This window comes from Elephas maximus, chromosome 15 (assembly GCF_024166365.1).
Source record: "Elephas maximus indicus isolate mEleMax1 chromosome 15, mEleMax1 primary haplotype, whole genome shotgun sequence".
Classification (NCBI taxonomy): Eukaryota; Metazoa; Chordata; class Mammalia; order Proboscidea; family Elephantidae; genus Elephas; species Elephas maximus.
Genome location: NC_064833.1, coordinates 76,997,118 through 77,017,575, shown reverse-complemented (window position 1 = coordinate 77,017,575; position 20,458 = coordinate 76,997,118). Strand labels below are relative to the sequence as shown.

At 37.8% G+C, this 20,458-nt stretch overlaps 1 protein-coding gene across 4 annotated transcripts in view; it reads right to left on the bottom strand.

Annotated features, from left to right (window-relative positions):
- PDE7A (phosphodiesterase 7A) overlaps positions 1–20,458 on the bottom strand; it is a 135,594-nt gene that overhangs the window by 102,722 nt on the left and 12,414 nt on the right. For 3 of the 4 annotated variants that reach the window (XM_049854108.1, XM_049854106.1, XM_049854109.1), the window contains exon 2: positions 14,850–14,920. The exons of the other annotated variant lie outside the window; for it this stretch is intronic. In XM_049854108.1, coding sequence (XP_049710065.1) covers positions 14,850–14,920 — 71 coding nt within the window. The remainder of the gene's footprint in view (positions 1–14,849; positions 14,921–20,458) is intronic. 4 annotated transcript variants of the gene reach the window in all.

The window sequence follows — 20,458 nt, the reverse complement described above, 5'->3', positions numbered from 1 at the left end:
TTCTTTCTTGATATATGCTTTCCAAAGATATTCTCCCAGTCGGTAGCTTGTCTTTTCACTTTTTTTGGTAAAGTCTTTAGATGAACGCAAGTCTTTAATTTTCATGCGGTCTCATTTGTCTTTTGCTGTGTGTGCTTTTATTATTAGGTAATCCATCGTTAAAATCTTGGCCTGAAAACGTTGCCACTGCTTTTCCTTCTAAGAATTTTATGGTTTTAGTATGCCCATTTAGGTCCTCAACCTATTTTCAAGTCACTATAATTACTGATAAGAAGTGATTTGCTTGTGCCTTTTTTGTGTGTCTTATGCTTACTTTGTCCTTTACTACTGCTTGCTTTTGTGGTTTGTTAGTTTATTGTAGTGAGCTTTTTTACTTCCCTTCTCCTCTCATGTATGTTTTTAAATATACTTTCTTAGTGATTCCAATGATTACATTTAACAGCTTGTATTTATAACATTCTAGGGTAAGTTGGTACCAATTTAACTTCAGTAACGTGCAAGAAATCCTATATCCATGCCATTCCTCTCTCCCCCTTCTTTTGTTGTTGTTATCACTAATTATGTCTTCAGATTTCTTGTGCTCTGTTAACAATTTTATCCTTGCTTTTTATATATTTGCTACTAAATTGTGTTCTGTTAAATGAAGGACAAAACATTCAGAATTATCAATGAATACCTTATTACTAGGCCTTATACTTGTTTATTCATTTCCCTTTATCAAAGATCTTTCTTTTCATGTATAGCTTTGAATCACTTTCTAGTGTATTTTCACTTCCATCTACAGAACTCCCATTAGTACTTTTTGGAGGGCTGGTCTGGTGGGTAAGAACTCTCTCAGTATGTTTATCTAGGAATGTTTTAAATTTCACCCTCATTCTTGAAGGGTAGTTTCGCTGGGTATAGTATTCTTGGTTGACAGTGTTTTTTGTTTGTTTGTTTGTTTTCCTTTTTTTACCTTTTTCTTCCAGGACTTTAAATATTTCACTCCACTGACTTCTGGCCTCTGATGTTTTGAAGGAGAAATTGACACTTAGTCTCATTGATGATAAGACTGTATCTGACTGTTTGCTTCTCTCTCACTGCTTTCAGGATTCTCTACTTTTTGAGAGCCTAACTATGATGTGTCTTTGTGTAGAGCTCTTTGGGTTTATACAGCCTGGGGTACTTTGAGCTTCTTGGATTTGTAAATTGATGTTCTTTGTTAAACTGAGGAAGTTTTCTGTCAATATTTCTTTAAATATTCTTTGTTCCTTTCTCTCTCTCATATCCTTCTGGAATTCTCATGATGCATATATTAGGTCTCTTGTGGTTGTCCTGTAATTTCATTAAACTCTGTTCAGTCTTCTTGAGCCTCCATTCTTGCTGCTCTTCAGTGTCAGTAATTTTAACTATCTTACCCTCTAATTTGCTGATTCTTTCTTCTGCCTGATTAAAAATGTTGCTAAATCCTTCTGTGTTTCTCATTCCAGCTATAGTCCCTTTCAGTTGCAATATCTCTTTAGATCCTCATTAAGCTCATGCATTGTTTTACTTATTCCTTTTTAGCTCTGTCTATATTTTCCCTGAGCCCTGGTGACTTAGTGGTTAAGAGCCCAGCTGCTGTCATGGATTGAATTGTGCCCCACAAAAACATGTTTATCAATTTGGCTAGGTCACGATTCCCAGTATTGTGTGATTGTCCACCATTTTGTCATCTGATGTGATTTTCTTATGTGTTGTAAATTCTATCACTATGATGTCAATGAGATGGGATTAGTGCCAGTTATGTTGATGAGACAGGACTTAATCTACAAGATTAGATTTTGCCTTAAATCAATCTCCTTTGAGATATGAAAGACAGAAGTGAGCAGAGAAACATGGGGACCTCATACCAGCAAGAAGGCAGTGCCAGGAGCAGAACACATCCTTTGGACTCAGGGTCCCTGTGCCTGAGAAGCTCTTAGACCAGGGGAAGACTGATGACAAGGACCTTCCTCCAGAGCTGGAAGAGAGAAAGCCTTCCCCTGGAGCTGATGCCCTGAATTCGGACTTCTACCCTACTAGACTATAACAAACTTCTCTTTGTTAAAGCCATACTTGTAGTATTTCTGTTACAGCAGCACTAGATGACTAAGACAGCTGCTAACCAAAAGGTTGGCCAAAAAGTCAATAGTTCCAATTCACCCGCCACTCCTTGGAAACCAGAGGGGGCAGTTCTACTCTGTCTACAGGGTTGCTATGAGTCAGAATTGACTCAACGATAACAGCATGTAGTATATTTTCCCTTAGTTCTTCAATTATGTTTAGTGTTGCTGTATTATATTCTTCCTCTTTTTCATTACTTTGTCATCCCTAGATGTGCTACTACTCCCTTTATCATGTTCATTTGAATGAGCCATTATTTCTCTGTTCTTTGTGTGTCTTGTGATTTTTTGTTGAGGCACTGGAATTTACAAGTGTTAACGTTCTCAGTTTTCCCTAGTATACGGTGTTTTTGCTTACACTATGTTCTGCAAAAATACTCTTAGGCAACCAGAACCTTCACCTTTAACTTACCATTTCCTGTCCATTTCTGTGATAGCTCCTTCTCCCTCACTGGTTTAATTAGGATTTGAAAGTTCCAGATTTCGGTTTTCAACTTTCAATCTCTCCCACACATAACAGAGAACAGAACACGCTGTAGTCAATCTGTTCACTAGTAGGCAACACCACTCTGGCAAGGTATCGTGTACTAACCAATCTGTCCACCAGGGGACACAGACCTCTCTTTCTGATTATTATTCCGTTCCTCTCTGTTTCTGCAACCGTATTTTCAGTCAGAAAACCCACACCCAGTGAGCCCCCTTCAGGGCTGGGTGTTTTCCTCTGGTTTTGCCCAAGGCTTCCTTCCCTGTTCTATGGGGGCTGCTTATATCTGAGCTGGCATAAAGAAGCAGCACAGGCCAATTTTCCTCTGTTGCAGGAGATGGAGAGGCTGCGACTTCCCAGAAGGACCTCCAAGAGATCTGTCTTGTTGATTTCAGAGCTAATTGGCCCTGGGGTGGTTGGGAGCAGTCTCCACTTAGATGACCCACCTCCTGATTCCACTGAAGGGAACTTTCTGCAGAAGTCCGTATCAGTCCAGTAGCCAAAAGATACTGGTTGGGGAGGGGTTGTCACACACTTTGAATGGACCCCCAGGGAGGTCTGCCTTGTTGCTATCAGAGCCCCCCTGTAGTACGGTGGCTGTGGGTGTAGCTTCCACTAAGGATGTCTCCTTCCTAGCACATAACAGCCTCAGTCAGCAGTCTTCAGTGCCAACTGAAAGGTGAATTAAAAAAAAAAAAGTGAATAGACAGACCCAAATTGATCCCTAGAGAGGTCTGTCCTGTTTGTTTCAGAAGCCTGAGTTATGGCGTACACAGGGAGGCAGGTAGAGTGCTGACTATGGGAACAGATTCTATTTCAGGGGCCTTCTGTAGCAGTCTGCAACAGCCTGGAAACCAACAATTACCAAGTGGGAGGGGGGTGTCATGCTCTGGTCAGATCCTCATTGAGGTCTGTCTTGTTGCTGTCAGAGAGTCCCCCGATACACTGTTGGCTGTGAGTGCAGCCTCCACTCAAGGCTCCTGTTTCCTGGCACATGTAAGCCTCAGTCAGCAGTCCCCAGCACATACCAGAAGTGGGGGCAGGCTAAACCTAATTGTCCGCTGGACAGGTATGTCCTGTTGGTTTCAGAGGCCAGAGCTGTGAGGTGCACACGGAGGCAGGTAGAATGCTGACTATGGGAGCAGACTACACTGCAGGAGCATTTTGTAATGGCTGTACATCTTTATGGAAACAGACTGCCACATCTTTCTCCCACAGAGCAGCTGGTGGGTTCAAACTGCTGACTTTTCAGTTTTTAGCAGTCAGGTGCTTAACCACTGTGCCACCAGAGCTCGGGGAGCATTAAATGTTACCACTACTAAATGTTTTTAAATAGAGTTCAATGTTTTTTAAAGAAGAAAAGATATTTTAAAAAAGTATAGTCTTTTATATATATAAACCTACATATTTACATTTCCAGTGCTCTTCATTCCATTTTATAGATTTGAGTTACCATCAGGTGCCATTTACTCTCAGCTTGAAAGACTTCTTTTATTATTTCTTCTAAGATCAGTCTGTTAGCTACAAAAACTCTCAATCTTTGTACAGTAATGTCTTTATTTCTCCTTGATTTTTGAAGGATAACCCAGAACAGATAGCTTTGTTAAATACATAATCGTTTATGGACTTTTTTTTCTTTCAACAATTGAATATGTCATTTCACTGCCTTCTGGCCTCAACTGTTTCTGATATGTCAGCCATTAATTGTATTGATGCTCCTCTGTATATGATAAGCTGTTTCTCTCTTGCTGCTTCCAAGATTTTCTCTGTCTTTCAACAGATTGACTATGCTGTATCTAGGTGAAGGACTTACTAATGAAGATCAAAGACCACAGCCTTCAGTATGGATTGCACCTCAACAGAAAGAAAACAAAAATCCTCACAACTGGACCAACGAGCAACATCACGATAAATGGAGAAAAGACTGAAGTTGTCAAGGATATCATTTTACTTGGATCCACAATCAACAGCCATGGAAGCAGCAGTCGAGAAATCAAAAGATGCATTGCATTGGGTAAATCTGCTGCAAAGGACCTCTTGAAAGTGTTGAAGGGTAAAGATACCACCTTGAAGACTAAGGTGCGCCTGACGCAAGCCATGGTATTTCCAATCGCATCATACACATGTGAAAGCTGGACAACGAATAAGCAAGACCGAAGAATTGATGCCTCTGAATTGCGGTGTTGGCAAAGTATATCGAATATACCACGGACTGCCAAAAGAATGAACAAATCTGTCTTGGAAGAAGTACAACCAGAATGCTCCTTAGAAGCAAGGATGGCCAGACTGCGTCTTACATACTTTGGACATGTTGTCAGGACGGATCAGTCCCTGGAGAAGGACATCATGCTTGGCAGAGTACAGGGTCAGCGGAAAACAGGAAGACCCTCAATGAGGTGGACTGACACAGTGGCTGCAGCAATGAGCTCAAGTATAACAACGATTGTAAGGATGGCTCAGGACCGTGCAGTGTTTCTTTCTGTTATGTACAGGGTCACTGTAAGTTGGAACCAACTTGACGGCACCTAACAACAACAAAGGTGTAGGTTTCTTTGTATTTATTCTACTTGGAGTTCACTGAGCTTCTTGATGTGTGGTTTAATGTTTTTCATATTTGGAAACCTTTCCAAAAGACTGTTTTTCTCTCCTGGCATTTTGGGATTCACATCATACATAGGCTGTACACTTGATGTTTCCCACAGATCTCTGAAGCTCTGTTCGTTTTTCTTTATTTTCCTCCCTGTTTTTGAGACTGGATAGTTTCTTTTTCTGGCTCCTTGAATCTTCTACTGAGCTACTCTCCTGAATATTTCAGTTCAGTTATTATATTCTTCAACTTTAGAATTTCATTTGATGCTTTTTTTTCTAAGTTTTTACTTTGGAATAAATTTAAATTATAGAAAAGTTGTAAATATAGTACAGAGAGTTCCTGTATATACTTTATTCAGGCTCTGTTAATGCAACTTACATAACCATGATACATTTGTCAAAAGCAAGAAAACACTGGTTTAAAAAAAAAATTAACTAAAATACAGACTTTATTCAAATTTCATCAGTTTTTCCACTAATGCCCCTTTTCTGCCCCAAGATGCAATACAGGATATCAGATTGCATTTAATTATCATGACTCCTTAGACCCCTTGATCTGTAACAGTTTCTCAGTCTTTACTTGTTTTTCATGACCTTGACAGTTTTAGAGAGTACTTGTTAGGCAATCTTGTAGAATAACATGGAATTTGGCTTTGTCTGTTGTTTTCTCATCATTAGACTGAGGTTATGGACTCTGGAGACCAACACTACAAAGGTCAAGTGCTCTTCTCATTGCATTATATGACGGAGTCTTTTTTTTTTTTGTATAACAAATTCCTATATCCTTATTGAGAATCTCCATTTCTTGGTTTATTGTCATACTTTCCTTTAATTCTTTAAACATGGTTTCTCTTAGTTCTTGAAAAAAAAAAAAAAAAAAACTTTTTTAGTCTTTACTAATTCCAGTGTTCAAGGACACTCACAGACCATTTCTATTGACTGAATTTTTTCCCTGTGTATGGGCCATGCTCCCTGTTTCTATGTATGTTTTGTAATTTTTCTGTTGTTGAAATTAGGCATTTTAGGTAATATATTGTAGAAACTCTGGATTCTAATTTCTTCCCCCTGAAGGATGCTGTTGTTACTGTTTTGTGTCTGTTTGGTAGCTGCCTGGGCACAATATGTAAAATCTGTCTCTCCTGTGATATGGACTCACTGATCTCTCTTTTTAAGTCCACTTTCCTAGGACTTGCCCCTCTGTCTGTGTAACTTAGTGGTCCATCAGTGATTGGACAGAGGTACTGAGCAAACAGAAGCCAGTAAGGTTTCCAGTGTGTGCTGATAGATATGTGTGTGGGTAGGGGAACAAATTCGAAGTTCAGTCCATTTCCAGGTTTACACTGGGTTTAACTTTCTATAGGGCCCTTTCAAGTCTCCTAAGCACAGGCATGCAGCTTCAGGTCAGCTGAAAGTATGTGAATAGCTTGGGCCCTCTCAGGTTTTTCCCGTGTATGTGCACAGCCTCATTCAGGAATATTCTTGTCCCTAACACTACCACAACCTCAGACTATTTGAGATGAGGCACTAGACCTCCCCTGCACCTCTAAAAATTCATACCCACAGATAAGGCCACTGGGTATCATCATCGCTCCATGTGTTGTAGGCCCCCTTCAACTGAGGTCCTTATGACTGCTTCTCCCTGTCAGAATCTCCATGTCAACCAAGCTGGGGCAGAGGAGATGGAATGTGAGCAGCACCATTCTAGAATTCCAGAAATTTCCATTGTTCTTATCCCAAGCTCAGCAGCGTAACACTTTTCAACTGGCCTCTGGTCAATTTCCACTGGCAGGGTTGTTTTTTTTTCACTTTTGCCCAGCTATATAGCTGCTTTTTAAGAAGATTGCTAATCTACTCATTCCATCATAGGTAGAAATCTACCCTCTGAATTCAATGGTTTTCTAGTAATACCTGAAGAAAGAAAATATATAAGTAGTATTTATCTAACTATAAAATGAACATATTAACTGTATTTTACAGAATTTGAATTTTTCACGAAATTATTATTTAGTGTCCAACAAAATGTCCATATTTCTACTATTAACTTTTTCAAGTTTTGCCATTTCTAGGGCCTTATCTAATTAAGCCTTTTAAAATGAATGAATGATTGAAATATAAAACTTTGCACAACTGGCTTACTCTATTAGCCATTTTGATTCCATGCCAAGGATCCAGACTCTGTGATTAGTACTGTTTTATCAAATCCAACAAACATCTGCATGTGCATGCTCACTTTACATACTGTTGTGGACATTCTATTGATCTTTGTCAATAAAACAACTCAATGCTTCCATCATCAGTCATGCTTATTTTTTAAAGGTAGAACCTTGAATTGTTCACTTATAAAAATACTTCAAAAGCATTTAGTATTCCAGTACCTCGAAATAAAATGCAGTTTCTCAAAAATCACATCTTCTAATTTAGAATTACTTCTAAACTGTCTCTCCTTTCCTGACTTTGTAACTGAAGACAGGCAGCTTTTGGAGAAGCCTCAAGAATGTACCATTGCATGAATAAAAGCAAGCTTTAGAATGTTGTATACATGACGATATTATTTATGTAAAAATATTAGTATACTTGCTCCTCACTTACCAACATGGTTAGGTTCCAAAGACCAGTTCATTAAGTGAAAATTGGCATTGTGCAAAAATGGAGGATGACAACATCAGATCATAAAAAATGAAGGATGACTACATCATTACATAACTGTCAAATTACATCATTACGTAACTGCCAAACTACTGGGATTCATGGCCCAGCCAAGTTGACCCATAATCTTAACTATCACAGCCAATGTTACTCTCACCTTGCACCTCAATGTTCATTACTGCCAGACATACGTTGTTAATGTGCAAAAGTCAGGTAGTAGATTTTTTACTATTGTTGTAAATACAAAAATACCAGATAACAAGATAGTCGATAAGTTAGAGTAGGTGTACACGGAACTCTGTATACTGTTTATGAAGGCATATGTGTCATAAAAGAATGAAAACACAGATATACACCCAATTCTCGACAGTGGTTATATCGTGACAGAAAAGAAGGAATAAATAAAGTTGGGGACAGGAACACAGGGAACTTCAACTTCATGTCTAATGTTTTATTTCTATAAAAGAAAGCAAAGATCAGGAACGATTTGATTTAGGTTTAAAATTTTAAAAAAGGAAAAATTCTCAATTATAAAGACAAATTCATAATACTGCCTTTTAAAGCAAGTAACATGTTGCTGTAAAAAAAAATCAGCATAGCACGCTTTTAAAATACCTGGGATGGGGGGAGGGAGTGGCTGCCAAACAAACATAGAAGGTGCGAGTTATCTGCATAAAAATACAACAGCGTCCCCTCTGGCAGAGGACAAAAGATGGAACCTGGGAAGAACACAGAGTGGGTTTCAAAGATACTGGCAAATGTTTTATTTATTAAGTGGAATAGTGGGTAAATATGAAGTATTTCATATTAAACTATTCAAAATAACTGTACTGGAAAAAATAACAGTCTCTCTGCTACCAATCCAACACCAAAACCAAACCAATTGCCACTGAGTCAATTCCAACTCATAGCAGCCCAAGAGGACAGAGTAAAACTGCCCCATGGGGTTTCCAAGGCTGTAATCTTTATGGAAGCAGACTGTCACATCTTTCTCCTGAAGAGCAGCTGGTGGTTTCAAACAGCCAACCCTTCAATTGATGGCAAAGCACTTAACCACTGCCACCAGGGCTCCTTATTCTCTGATACCAGAGGTATTAAAAATTTCAGATGGTGAGACCAGCCAAATCTGTTAATTAGAAATATCAAACTCTTGAAGTTATAATTTAACACTTTGCTTCAGAGATAATTGTCTAAACATGAAAGTCATTAATTCATGAAAGAAATATACAGGTAGTCCCCAACTTACAACAGGGCTCCATTCTGAAGACTGCTCCGTCATAAATTGGTACTGACGTAAACTGAATAGCACTTTTTTTTTAGTTTTCACTATTATTGCCTTTTATTATCAGTATCTTCATAAATCCAATCTTAATTGTCTTTGGGGGTTAGAAACATTACATCTGAGAATGATAACATAAGCAAATTATGCACTGCAACATTGTATGCAGTATATCACTAAGGATAAGACCGGTGCCCCTGCATTGTAACTCAAATAGGTTGTAAGTCAGGGACTACAAATGTTACTAAGTGAAAATTTGAAAACTTCCAGATACCCCTTTTATGGACTGAATTACGTCCCCCCAGAATGTGTTGTAAATCCTGATCCCTATATCTGTGGTTATGATCCCATTTGGGAATGGGTTTTCTTTGGTAAGAGGTTGTATCAGTATAGGGTGTGTTTTAAGCCAGTCACCTTTGAGATATAAAAAGGACAGATTAGACAGAGAAGCAAGCAGAGATGGGGGAAGAGAGATGCCACAGTACGTGAAGATCACCAGGGAACCAAGGAACAAGGACCTTCTCCCAGAGCCTACAGACAGTGAAAGCCTTCCCCTGGAGTCTGCCTTGAATTAGGGCTTTTAGCTTCCTAAACTGTAGGAAAATAAATTTCCATTTGCTACAGCTATTCAGCTGTGGTATTTCTGTTACAGCAGCGCTAGATAACTAAGATGCATCCCCCCAAAAAACAGTTAAAGGAAAAAGGATCAGAGAAAATATTTTAAAAACATCAAAACAGATTAAGATATTACCAAAAAAGTTCTTACAGATGAATTTTATAAAAAGTGACCAAGCCCTTTCTAAACAGATAAATGGGCAAAGAACAAGAGCAATAATGTACAAAAGAGAAACCACTACTAGTGATCAAACTTGCCAAAACTGCTAAATCGCGCTGGTTGATCACAATGGTTAACCACTCAGCTGCTGACTAAAAAGTCTGGTAGTTCAAATCCAACCAGTGGCTCCGTGGGAGATGACCTGGAGATCTGTTCCCATAAAGATTATGGCCTAGGAAACTATACGGGGCTGTTCTACTCTGCCCTGTAGGGTTTCTATGGGTCAAAATTGACTCAGTAACACCCAACAACAAGCAAAGAAAATAAGAAGTGATGTAGTAAAATAGTAATCATGATACCCAACGTACAGAAGGGGTGGGAAAACTAGTCACATGATGTTGGTGACGGAGCAGTATGTCTTAGAAAAGTATTCTAGAAGTGCATATCCAAATTCTATAAACATGCTCAAACTTTCTGGGCCAGTAATCCCACTTTTACAAAAACCATCCTAAATCAATGAAAAACCAAAATGTGGTATATACATACAATGGCATATTATCCAGATTAATGGAAATTAAATCCTGATATACCCTATGACATGGATGAGCCGTAAAACACCATGCTGAGTGAAACATGAGACACAAAAGAACAAATATTATATGATCCTACTTACATAAAAATAGCTAGATTAGGCAAATGTATAGAAACAAAAGTTTATTAGTGGTTAGCAGGGGCTAGGGGAGGGGAAGATGGGCAGTTATTGCTAAAGGGGTCCTGGGTTTCTGTTTGGAGTGGTGAAAACTTTTGGAAATGAAGAGCACAACATGATGAACGCACAATTAATGTCACTGACTCGTACACTTAAAAATGGTTAAAACAGAAAACTTTTTGTTGTATACTTTTACCCCCCCAAAAAAAAGAATCCTAAAAAAAAATTCCAAAATATGGAGGAAGCTGTGCATAGCATGTTCTTAGAATGTTTTTTTTTTCCTAAAAGCAAAATTTTAAAGCCATCTAAATAACCGTATATTGGATATTAGTTAAACTATGGTGGATATATATAAAGAATTATACAATCTTAGAAGTTAAAATTACAAAAATTACTCCACTTCAAGCTTCTGACTAATTCGTCTTTTAGACAATGGTTGCTAAGACTTATGTACTTGTCACAGACTACTAGTTGCCCCCTAAAATGGAGCAAGGCTCCATTTTCTTGCTTCCCTTATGGTAGGTGTAGCCATGTGACTACGCTATCACGAACGCAACGTGAGCAGGAGAGATGGCACAATTTCTTGCTCACCTCCTCAATGGTAAACTGCCCTGAACTTCCTCTCTCTTTTCCCTCCCACAGGCTGGTGTGTGGATTGGTAGTGACTCACAGACAACCATGACAAGTGGGACAGAATCACCTCATCAGCCTATACCCATTTCCAGGCTGTTACATGACAGCAAAATGTTATTTTAAAGACTACCATTGCAAATTCATAATTTAAAAAAGCACATTTCAAAAAGCTACACAGTTATAAGTATCAGCCCAGGTGGTACAGTGGTCAAGAGCTAACCAAAAAGGTCGGCAGTTTAAATCCACCAGCCGCTCCTTGGAAACCCTATGGGGCAGTTCTACTCTGTTCTATAGGGTTGCTGTAAGTCGGAACCGACTCGACAGCAATAGGTTTGGTTTCTGGTTTCATTATTGATCACAAATATCTCAAAATATACAGATACAAACATGGCAAATACACAAAACATTATAGTTGTGGGATTAGGAATAATTTTTTAAAAAAACTTTTGAAAATATTGTTAAATTACTTTGATAATTTAAAAAATTGAAACTGTTGAATTAAAATGGAGGTGCAATTCTTAAAACAGTGAAACGCAGTTTCAAAATAGGCTTAAGGAATTTTTATCCTATCCAACATGGAATCCTCTAGCAACTATTACAAATCTAGGGCGCTTAGACTGCAATCTAGCTATTTGTGTTCTTTCTTTAATAAATTAAGAAGTATCTACTCATATTCCTCTAAACAAACAAAAAAAAACCCAGCAAACCCAGTGCCATCAGTTCCAACTCATAGCGACCCTATAGGACAGAGTAGAACTGCCCCAAAGAGTTTCCAAGGAGCACCTGGCAGATTTGAACTGCTGACCCTTTGGTTAGCAACCGTAGCACTTAACCACTATGCCACCAGGGTTTCCCATATTCCTCTAGCTAGCAGCAATAGCCAAATAAGAGTGTTTCCATGTAAGGAAATAAACACTCTCTACTTTGTAAATAAGTGGATATCAAAAGGGACTCTGCAGCTAAGGCGAAAGGAAGAAATGATAAAGCAAAAGAGAGCAGAACAGAATATTTCAAAGGGCAGCTAGAGAAGACAAAGTATTACAATGAAACGTGCAAAGACCTGGAGTTAGAAAACCTAAGGGAACTACACACTCAGCATTTCTCAAGCTGAAAGAACTGAAGGAAAAACTGTAAAATTCAAGTTACAATACTGAAGGATTCTATGGGCAAAAAGTTGAACAATGCAGGAAGCTTCAAAAGAAGATGGAAGAAATACACCGAGTCAGTGTAAGAAAAAGAACTGGTCCATCCATGTTCAGCCATTTCAGGAGGTAGCATATGATCAAGAACTGAAGGCACTGAAGGAAGAAGCTCGAGCTGCACTGAAGGCACTGTCAAAAAACAAGGCTCCAGGAACTGAAAGAATACCAACTGAGACACTGCAACAAACAGATGCAGCACTGAAGACGCTCAGTCATCTATGGCAAGAAATTTGGAGGACAGCTGCCAGGCCAACCTACTGGAAGAGATCCATATTTGTGCCCATTCCAAAGAAAGGTGATACAACAGAATGCAGAGGTTATAGAACAGTATCATTGATATCACACACAAGTAAAATTTTGCTGAAGATCATTCAAAACGGTTACCCTGTTTTATTGACTATGCAAAGACATTCGACTGTGTGGATCACAACAAATCACAGATAACATTGCGAAGAATGGTAATTCCAGAACACTTAATTGTGCTCATGCAGAAGCTGTACATAGACTAAGAGGCAGTGTTTTGAACAGAACAAGGGGTCTGGGTAGTTTAAAATCAGGAAAGGTGTGTGTCTGGGCTATATCCTTTCACCATACTTAATCAATCTGTATGCCAAGCAAATAATCCGAGAAGCTGGGCTATAAGAAGAATGTGGCATCAGGGTTGGAGGAAGACTCATTAACAACCTGCGATATGCAGACGACATAACGTTGCTTGCTAAAAAAGGACTTGAAGCACTTACTGATGAAGATCAAAGACTACAGCCTTCAGTACGAACTGCACTTTAACATAAAGATAACAAAAACCTTATCAAATGGGCCAATAAGCAACATCATGACAAACAGAGAAAAAACTGAAGTTGTCAAGGATTTCATTTTACTTGAATCCACAATCAACAGCCACTGGAGGCAGCAGTCAAGAAATCAAAAGATGCATTGCACTGGGCAAATCTGCTGCAAAAGACCTCTTTGACGTGTTAAAAAAGCAAAGTTGTCACCTTGAAGACTAAGGTGGCCCTGGCCCAAGCCATGGTATTTTCAGTCATCTCATACACATGCCAAAGCTAAACAAGGAATAAGGAAAACTGAAAAAGAATTGATGTCTTTGAATTATGGTTTTGGCAAAGAATATTGAATACACCATGGACTGCCTGTACAAGGAACAAATCTGTCTTGGTAGAAGTACAGCCAGAATGCTCCCTAGAAGGGAAGATGGTGAGATTTCATGTCATGTACTTTGGATGTGTTATCAGGAGGGGCCAGTCCCTGGAGAAGGACATCATGATTAGTAAGTTAGAGGATCATCAAAAAAGAGGACAAGCCTCAACAAGATGGACTGACACAGTGGCTGCAACAATGGGCTCAAACATAGCAACGATTGTTATGATGGTGCAGGACCTTCTGTTGTACTTAGGGTCATTATGAGTTGGAATTGACTCAACCGCACCTAACACTTTGAAAATAATAAATTTTTTTTTACTCTATTTTTTCTATTTGTTAGAGAAAACAGAGCCTAAAAGCAAAAGGATATATCAGAACCTGACCCATCAAGAAGCTTGATACCTTTTCTCACTCAGCAACTTCCCTTATTCTACAACTCTTAGAAATTATGAGCTAGCCCCACCGTGAAAAGCATAGCTTCTCATAAAACAGCAATTTCATGTAATTATTCCCCCAAATAGAGAAACCAACAGTCCAGCCCAAATAAAGCTGTTTAAATCTTTGTTGTTCTCTCATATCTGAAACTACATTATCTCTCTAAAAATATAATTTATACAGTATCTTGATCCAAGCCTCCTAGTGATTAAATTCAGGACTTGGAGAAGTGCAGAACCCTACACATTCATGAATCTGTCTAATTACAGAAAAAGGAGGTACCCTGATTCCCTATAACATGCACCATAAAAAAGTCACTATTTATAGAGCTAAGTTATCCAATGAGAGAATCACTAGGCACATGTGGCTATAAAACACATGAAATTGAGATGTGCTGTAGGTGTGAAATACACACTCGGTTTTGCAGACTCAGTACCCCTACAAAATGTAAAATATGTCATTAATCATTTTAAATATTGATTATGTTAAATTAATATTTTTAATGGATTAAGTAAAATATACTGAAATTAATTTCATCTTTTTAAAATGTGGCTACAGAAAAGTTTAATCTCTAACTCCATAATCTTATGCTGAAAAGAGGGTTTGTTGATCTGGTGTTATGTCACACAGGGTATCGAAGATAAGGGCTGTCTACAGTCACCTGGTTACTCAACAGCAGAGTCCAACTTATTAAGACAACCAAGGCCCCAGGAAAAATTGAAGCTTTTTATAAATTCCTTAAAGGCTGGGAACCTCTCATTCTGACCATGTCATCTACTAGTTTTATATGAACGAATGTGAATACTATTAACTTACAAGGCTCTCCAGAAATCTTCTAGTCAGCATTTTAAGAATCAGTTGTGCCCATCTTGAGACAGCGTAAGATCCTGAAACACAGAAATGACTTGACGCCATCCACCATAGCCCCTGTTGCAGCACTGCCAGAAGGGGAAAGGAGGAGAGCAGGTAGAGAAGAAAGCTGGATTCTCAGTAGGACTGCGTCACTGAGGGGACTTAAGAAAGGTTTGATGTTTGTTTCACACTTGCTGAAGGTCTACTTTGTACCTAGCACTGGGCTGAACAGAGCTAAATAAACAGTGTCTACTCCTTTTTACTCCTCAGAAGTTCACAGTCTAATAAAACATACTGAAGTCAGGGCAGATCAGAGTACAAGGTCAGCCATTCTAAGAGTTAGTCTTGGGCTACAACCTTAAGGACTAAAATCAAAATTGGTTAATAAAGGCATATGAATCAGTAGACAAAAATCTGAGGCTCACTGGACTCAGGAAACAAGGAAAGTTATAAATAAATGAGAATCCAAGCATTCTAGGAGTACGAAAAATGGACTCCAAGAACTCTGCAATGTTACGTACATTTCTGAATTTTTTTTGTGTGTGTGGTGAAAGTCCATGGCATGGAACATTCAAAAGATTCTGAGGCAGTGGTCTCCAAACTGTTAATATATTTATTTATAAATCATATACACATAGTATTATGTACTCCGGAGCCCTGGTAGCACAGTGGTAAAGAGTACAGCTGCTAACCAAAAGGTCGGCAGTTCAAATCCACCTTGCGCTCCTTGGAAACCCTATGGGGCAATTCTACTCTGTCCTATAGGGTCATGATGAGTCAGAATCGAGTCGACTGCAACAGGTTTGGTTTTGGTTTTTTAATTACGTACTCTATGTATCATATATAAGATTAAAGTTTAAAAAATGATAAGGTTAAAAATAAATACAGATGTCTGAATATTTTCCTATCTCAGTGGATCTTCTCATATAGCCCACTTGAACCCTGCTGTAAAGTGTTCTAACATTAAAAGCAATTAAAAAGCACTTGCTCATGGGGGAAAAAAGGGTGGAAAACCTCTTCAAAGTTATCAGAACTATACTTCAAATGAAAATGGGCAAAGGCCACCAATAAAAATCCTTCAGGTCACTTTCAGAAAGTTTTTCTCTGAAAATTAATTTGAAGCATTTTCATAAAGAGACAGGAAAAGATCAAACTAGAATCTTGGTTCTACACATTTCTGTGCTCTGCATTTTATCTTCAAATCATCCTCTTCTATGTTAATAGCATAAGCCATTAAAACTCCTTTAAAATGTAAGATATAAATTATCTTTAAAAATAAAGATTTTAGAAAAGCTGCCTATATACAATGGGTCCTATTTTCTATTTTTCTTACTATAAAATTGGAGGTAGTACCACAAAATTAAAAATATTAGCTTGGGGGGAGAGATGGCGTCCCAGCTGCTTTAGCAGTGAGGCGCTCGTGTTGTGCATCCAGCTCTCACTCATTCATTCTCGACAGTCGTTACCAAGCATAAATTTTTTTTCTCCAATTCCACACTCAGTCCTTTACCTTTCCTTTTACTGAATATTAAAAACAGTGTGAACAGCCAATCATACATTAAAAGATTTTTATCAAATTAGTATGTTGAAATGTTTACATGTGGAAGAATTTAAAATACTGAAAACTTTCATTAATATTAATTTTACTCCCATGACTACATCATTAAATAAACTTAAAGCTGACTAGATAAAAGTTTGGCACTATAGATAGAACAGCACTTTATTAAAAAGCAGGGAAAAAGCTGGAAGTTTGCCACAAGAATAAAACATTCATTATTAATACTAATTCAAAAACTGATTTAAAAAATACGCAGTTGCCAACAGAAAAATAGGCAAGAAATACATCTCACAGAAAATAGATAGCAGACAATAATAAACATATATTACAAGTTTAGTATCAAAAAAAAAAATCCATGGAATGGAAACTAAAAATTCTAGCAAGGCATGAAAAGGCACTCACATGCTGCTCATGGCGATGTAAATTGGTACCACTTTTCTGTAAAGAAATTTGACAATATGCTTTGATCTATAATCCTACTAGGAAATGATTTTAAAAGTTAAAGATTTATGTATGAAAATGGCCATCACAATATTTTATTTATGTACAGAAAAAATATTGAAAGAAAACATTCTGAAATGTTAATTATATCTGAGTATTTTTTATGAGGATTATGGGTGTTTACTTTCTTCTATTTTTTAGTACATTCCAATTATAAAAAGCATGCACTCAGTTTAGTCAGAAAAAAAAATGAGTTTTTAAAGTTCCTTTTAACAAATGTCACCCAGTTCTTCTTATAGAAACTATTATATAGTGTTTGCTATTTCTATTCCAAATGGACAAGGCCCCTATTCTAATTCTGGATTTATACCTCCCACTCAACACTAACACCAGCCCCCACACCACAGAGCAGAGAGGAGCTCTAGTCAGCAATCAAATCCTAGAAACACCACTTACAGCCATGTTACTCCAGGCAACTTACTTTTCCAAACCTCAATGAATTCTTAAATAAGACTTCCATATGTCTAGAAATTCAGACAGCTTCAATTTCACAGATGGCAGTTCAGAAGGGATATAAAAAGGTGAGGTTTTTTTTTTTTGCGGGGGGAGGGAGGAAGTGGTGAAATTATAAAATGAAATTTTAAGAATTTCAGATTCATCCCAAACAGAGTTATTGAGACATGTGATCCGATGCAATAAGCATGAGACTAAAGGCTAAATTTCCTTCATTGTTCTATATTGAACACTTACTGTGTGTTGTACACTGGGGACACAGGAGTGAATAAGGTAAATAAGATCTGTTTCCTGGACCATACATTCCATGGTGGCAGAGGTGGGGGGTGGAGGCCAGGCAGAGACAAACAAATCAAGTTAGTGGTATGCACTATACATAAAACAAAACAAGGTTAATAGAACAGATTCAGGGGGTGGGGGGGAGGTGCTACTTTAAACAGGGTCATCTAGGGAGGTTCCTCTGCAAAGACTGAGCTGTGACTTGAACAATAAGGAGCCGTGGAAAAATCCTGAGTCTGATGGACGCGCAAGGGCAAAGCCAAAGATGGGAATAAACTTTGCATGTTCACAGACAGCAACACTACTGTGGAAGGAGATGAGATTAAAGAGGTAGCAGGCATCAGATTACATGGGGTGGTATCTTGACAAGGAGTTTGGATTTTAACTATGATGAGAACCCACTGATGTTTTCAGCCAAGTGACATGACTTGACTGCATTTGAAAAAAATTACTTCAACTGATCTGTGGAATTCTAGTGGCAGGAGACCACTGCATTAGATCAAACAAGAGTTGATCATGGCATGGACTAGGTTTGACAGCACTAGAGATAGAAGAATACAATTCACAAGGTAGTTGATTTCAGCTCTGTCTTTCAAACCAAGGTCAAAGACTCTGTGCAGTTTCCCTGGTTCTCCAGCTCCATGCAGAGCTGTACCCCCACTGAACTTCATACATTATCCTAACCAGAACACGTATCAAGGTGTAGTGCAATTATGTATTTACAAGGCTGTTTTTCCTACTGGGCCAAACTCAAGAATAAGGCAGGAACAATGTCTTATTTATCTTTGTAACACCTAGTAGAGTGCCTGGCACATAAAAAGTGCTCCATAAATGTCTGCTCATTGAAAGAACGAACAAATCAATTTAAAACAAGCAAAGCTATTCAACACCACAACAGACTGCCTTGTGAAATATCAATCCAAAAATGTTTAAGCAAAGTCTGAACCGTCAAAATCAGGATGTTCAACAGAAAGGATTTCTATGTTGCCTCTCTGGCTTCTTTTTGCTCATCTACATGTGATGTTAAGGAGAGACGGACCGCTACAGTCTTATCTACCACTACTGTTCTGATTCTGGATCATAAATTTTCTTGAGAATTTTTTACATTTTCTATATGTGGTGTGTGTGTGCATGCATGGGTGATATAGAGACCCTCAAATATTTCAGTAAATGAAATTATAGCTGAAAGCTATTTATTGCTTCAGCTTTGAAATAGTCAAAAAAAATTTTTTTTTCATAGACTATCCACCACCACCATTCACTTCAATTTATCTTCATTTTTCGATTGAAAATGCAGTGTATTCCCGCATATGTTAAAACACTTTTTAATAAACTACTGTGAACACCTATATTTGATTTACACCAGGCACATGATTACAGCAGTGAATAATCCACTTCTGACTACCTACTTGTACTTATTAAATTACTAACTAATCAGACTTCAGTGTCTTCAATATTTTAAAACTCTACTTAAATAACAGGCTACCTAACAGGCACACAAGCCGTGGTGGCACAGTGGTTAAGAGCACGGCTGCTAACCAAAAGGATGGCACTTTGAATCTACCAGTCGTTCCTTGGAAACCCTATCGGGCAGTTCTACTCTGTCCTACAGGGTCGCTATGAGTCGGAATCAACTCAACGGCAACAAGTTGGTTGGCTGGTTGGTTGGCTGGTTAAGAAACACAAAGTTTTTAATAAAAAGGTTTCAAAAAAAGCTTTATTGATTCCTCTGATTACAAAAATGATACATTTTCATTGCTAAAAAAATCGTTTGTAAAAATTACCAGAAATCCCATACCTAAAGATAGCCACTGTTAACACTGTAGTGAGCAACTTTCCAGGCTTATAAGTATTCGTACATTTGTGAATATAATACCTTGCATGTTTTAGTCACAAATAAAAATGTTATGTTGAAATTTACATTAATAGACTCATACATGTCATTTTACAGCTAATTTTTTTCCCATTTGAATATTTATGGAATCCTTTCCATGAAAACTATGGATCTATGGCATAATTTTATTGGATACAGAACCTTCTGTTAAGATACCATAATTTAACCATTCTCCTACTGATAAACACTGAAATAATCTAAATGACCATGATTAAATATGTTGCACATTATTACTTAAATTTTCCTAACTGCCCTTTTGGACAAATTCCAGAACTGTAGAGAGAAAGGATATTACTCATATTTAAAATATTGATTCACAGAATACAGACCTGCAGTCCTTGCAAAAGGCTGAATCAAATGACACTCCCACTCCATGCGTAAGAATACTCATTTTCCCACACTTTGCCAAGATTGAGTTTTGTCAGTCTTTGCCAATATGAAAACATTCCCTCCCCAAAAAACCTTTTATCTGCATTTCCTTTATTACTAGTGAAGCTGAAAGTTTTTTCATACATTTGTATTTCTTCTTGGAACTGCTTAAGTCTTCTGCCAAATTTCCACGTCTTATTTTTCTTATAGATATGATTTACATTGTCTTTGTTAAGAGTAAATAATCTTTTTTCTTTTTTTTTTTGGAATAACTTTATTGCTCTTCTCAAAATACATGTTCATTATAAAAAATTCAAACAAAAAGGAAATGAAATAAATTACCGATAATTACACCACCCACCATTCCATACATGGTATACACATAAAAGACTAATATTTTCTAACGAAAATATTAGGAATATTAACTTTTTTCCCCAAGGGATAAAAGGCTTCATTCATAAGTTAATTGTTAGAGAACCAGTGAGATACACCATTCTTTATTAAAGGTTATTCCTGTTA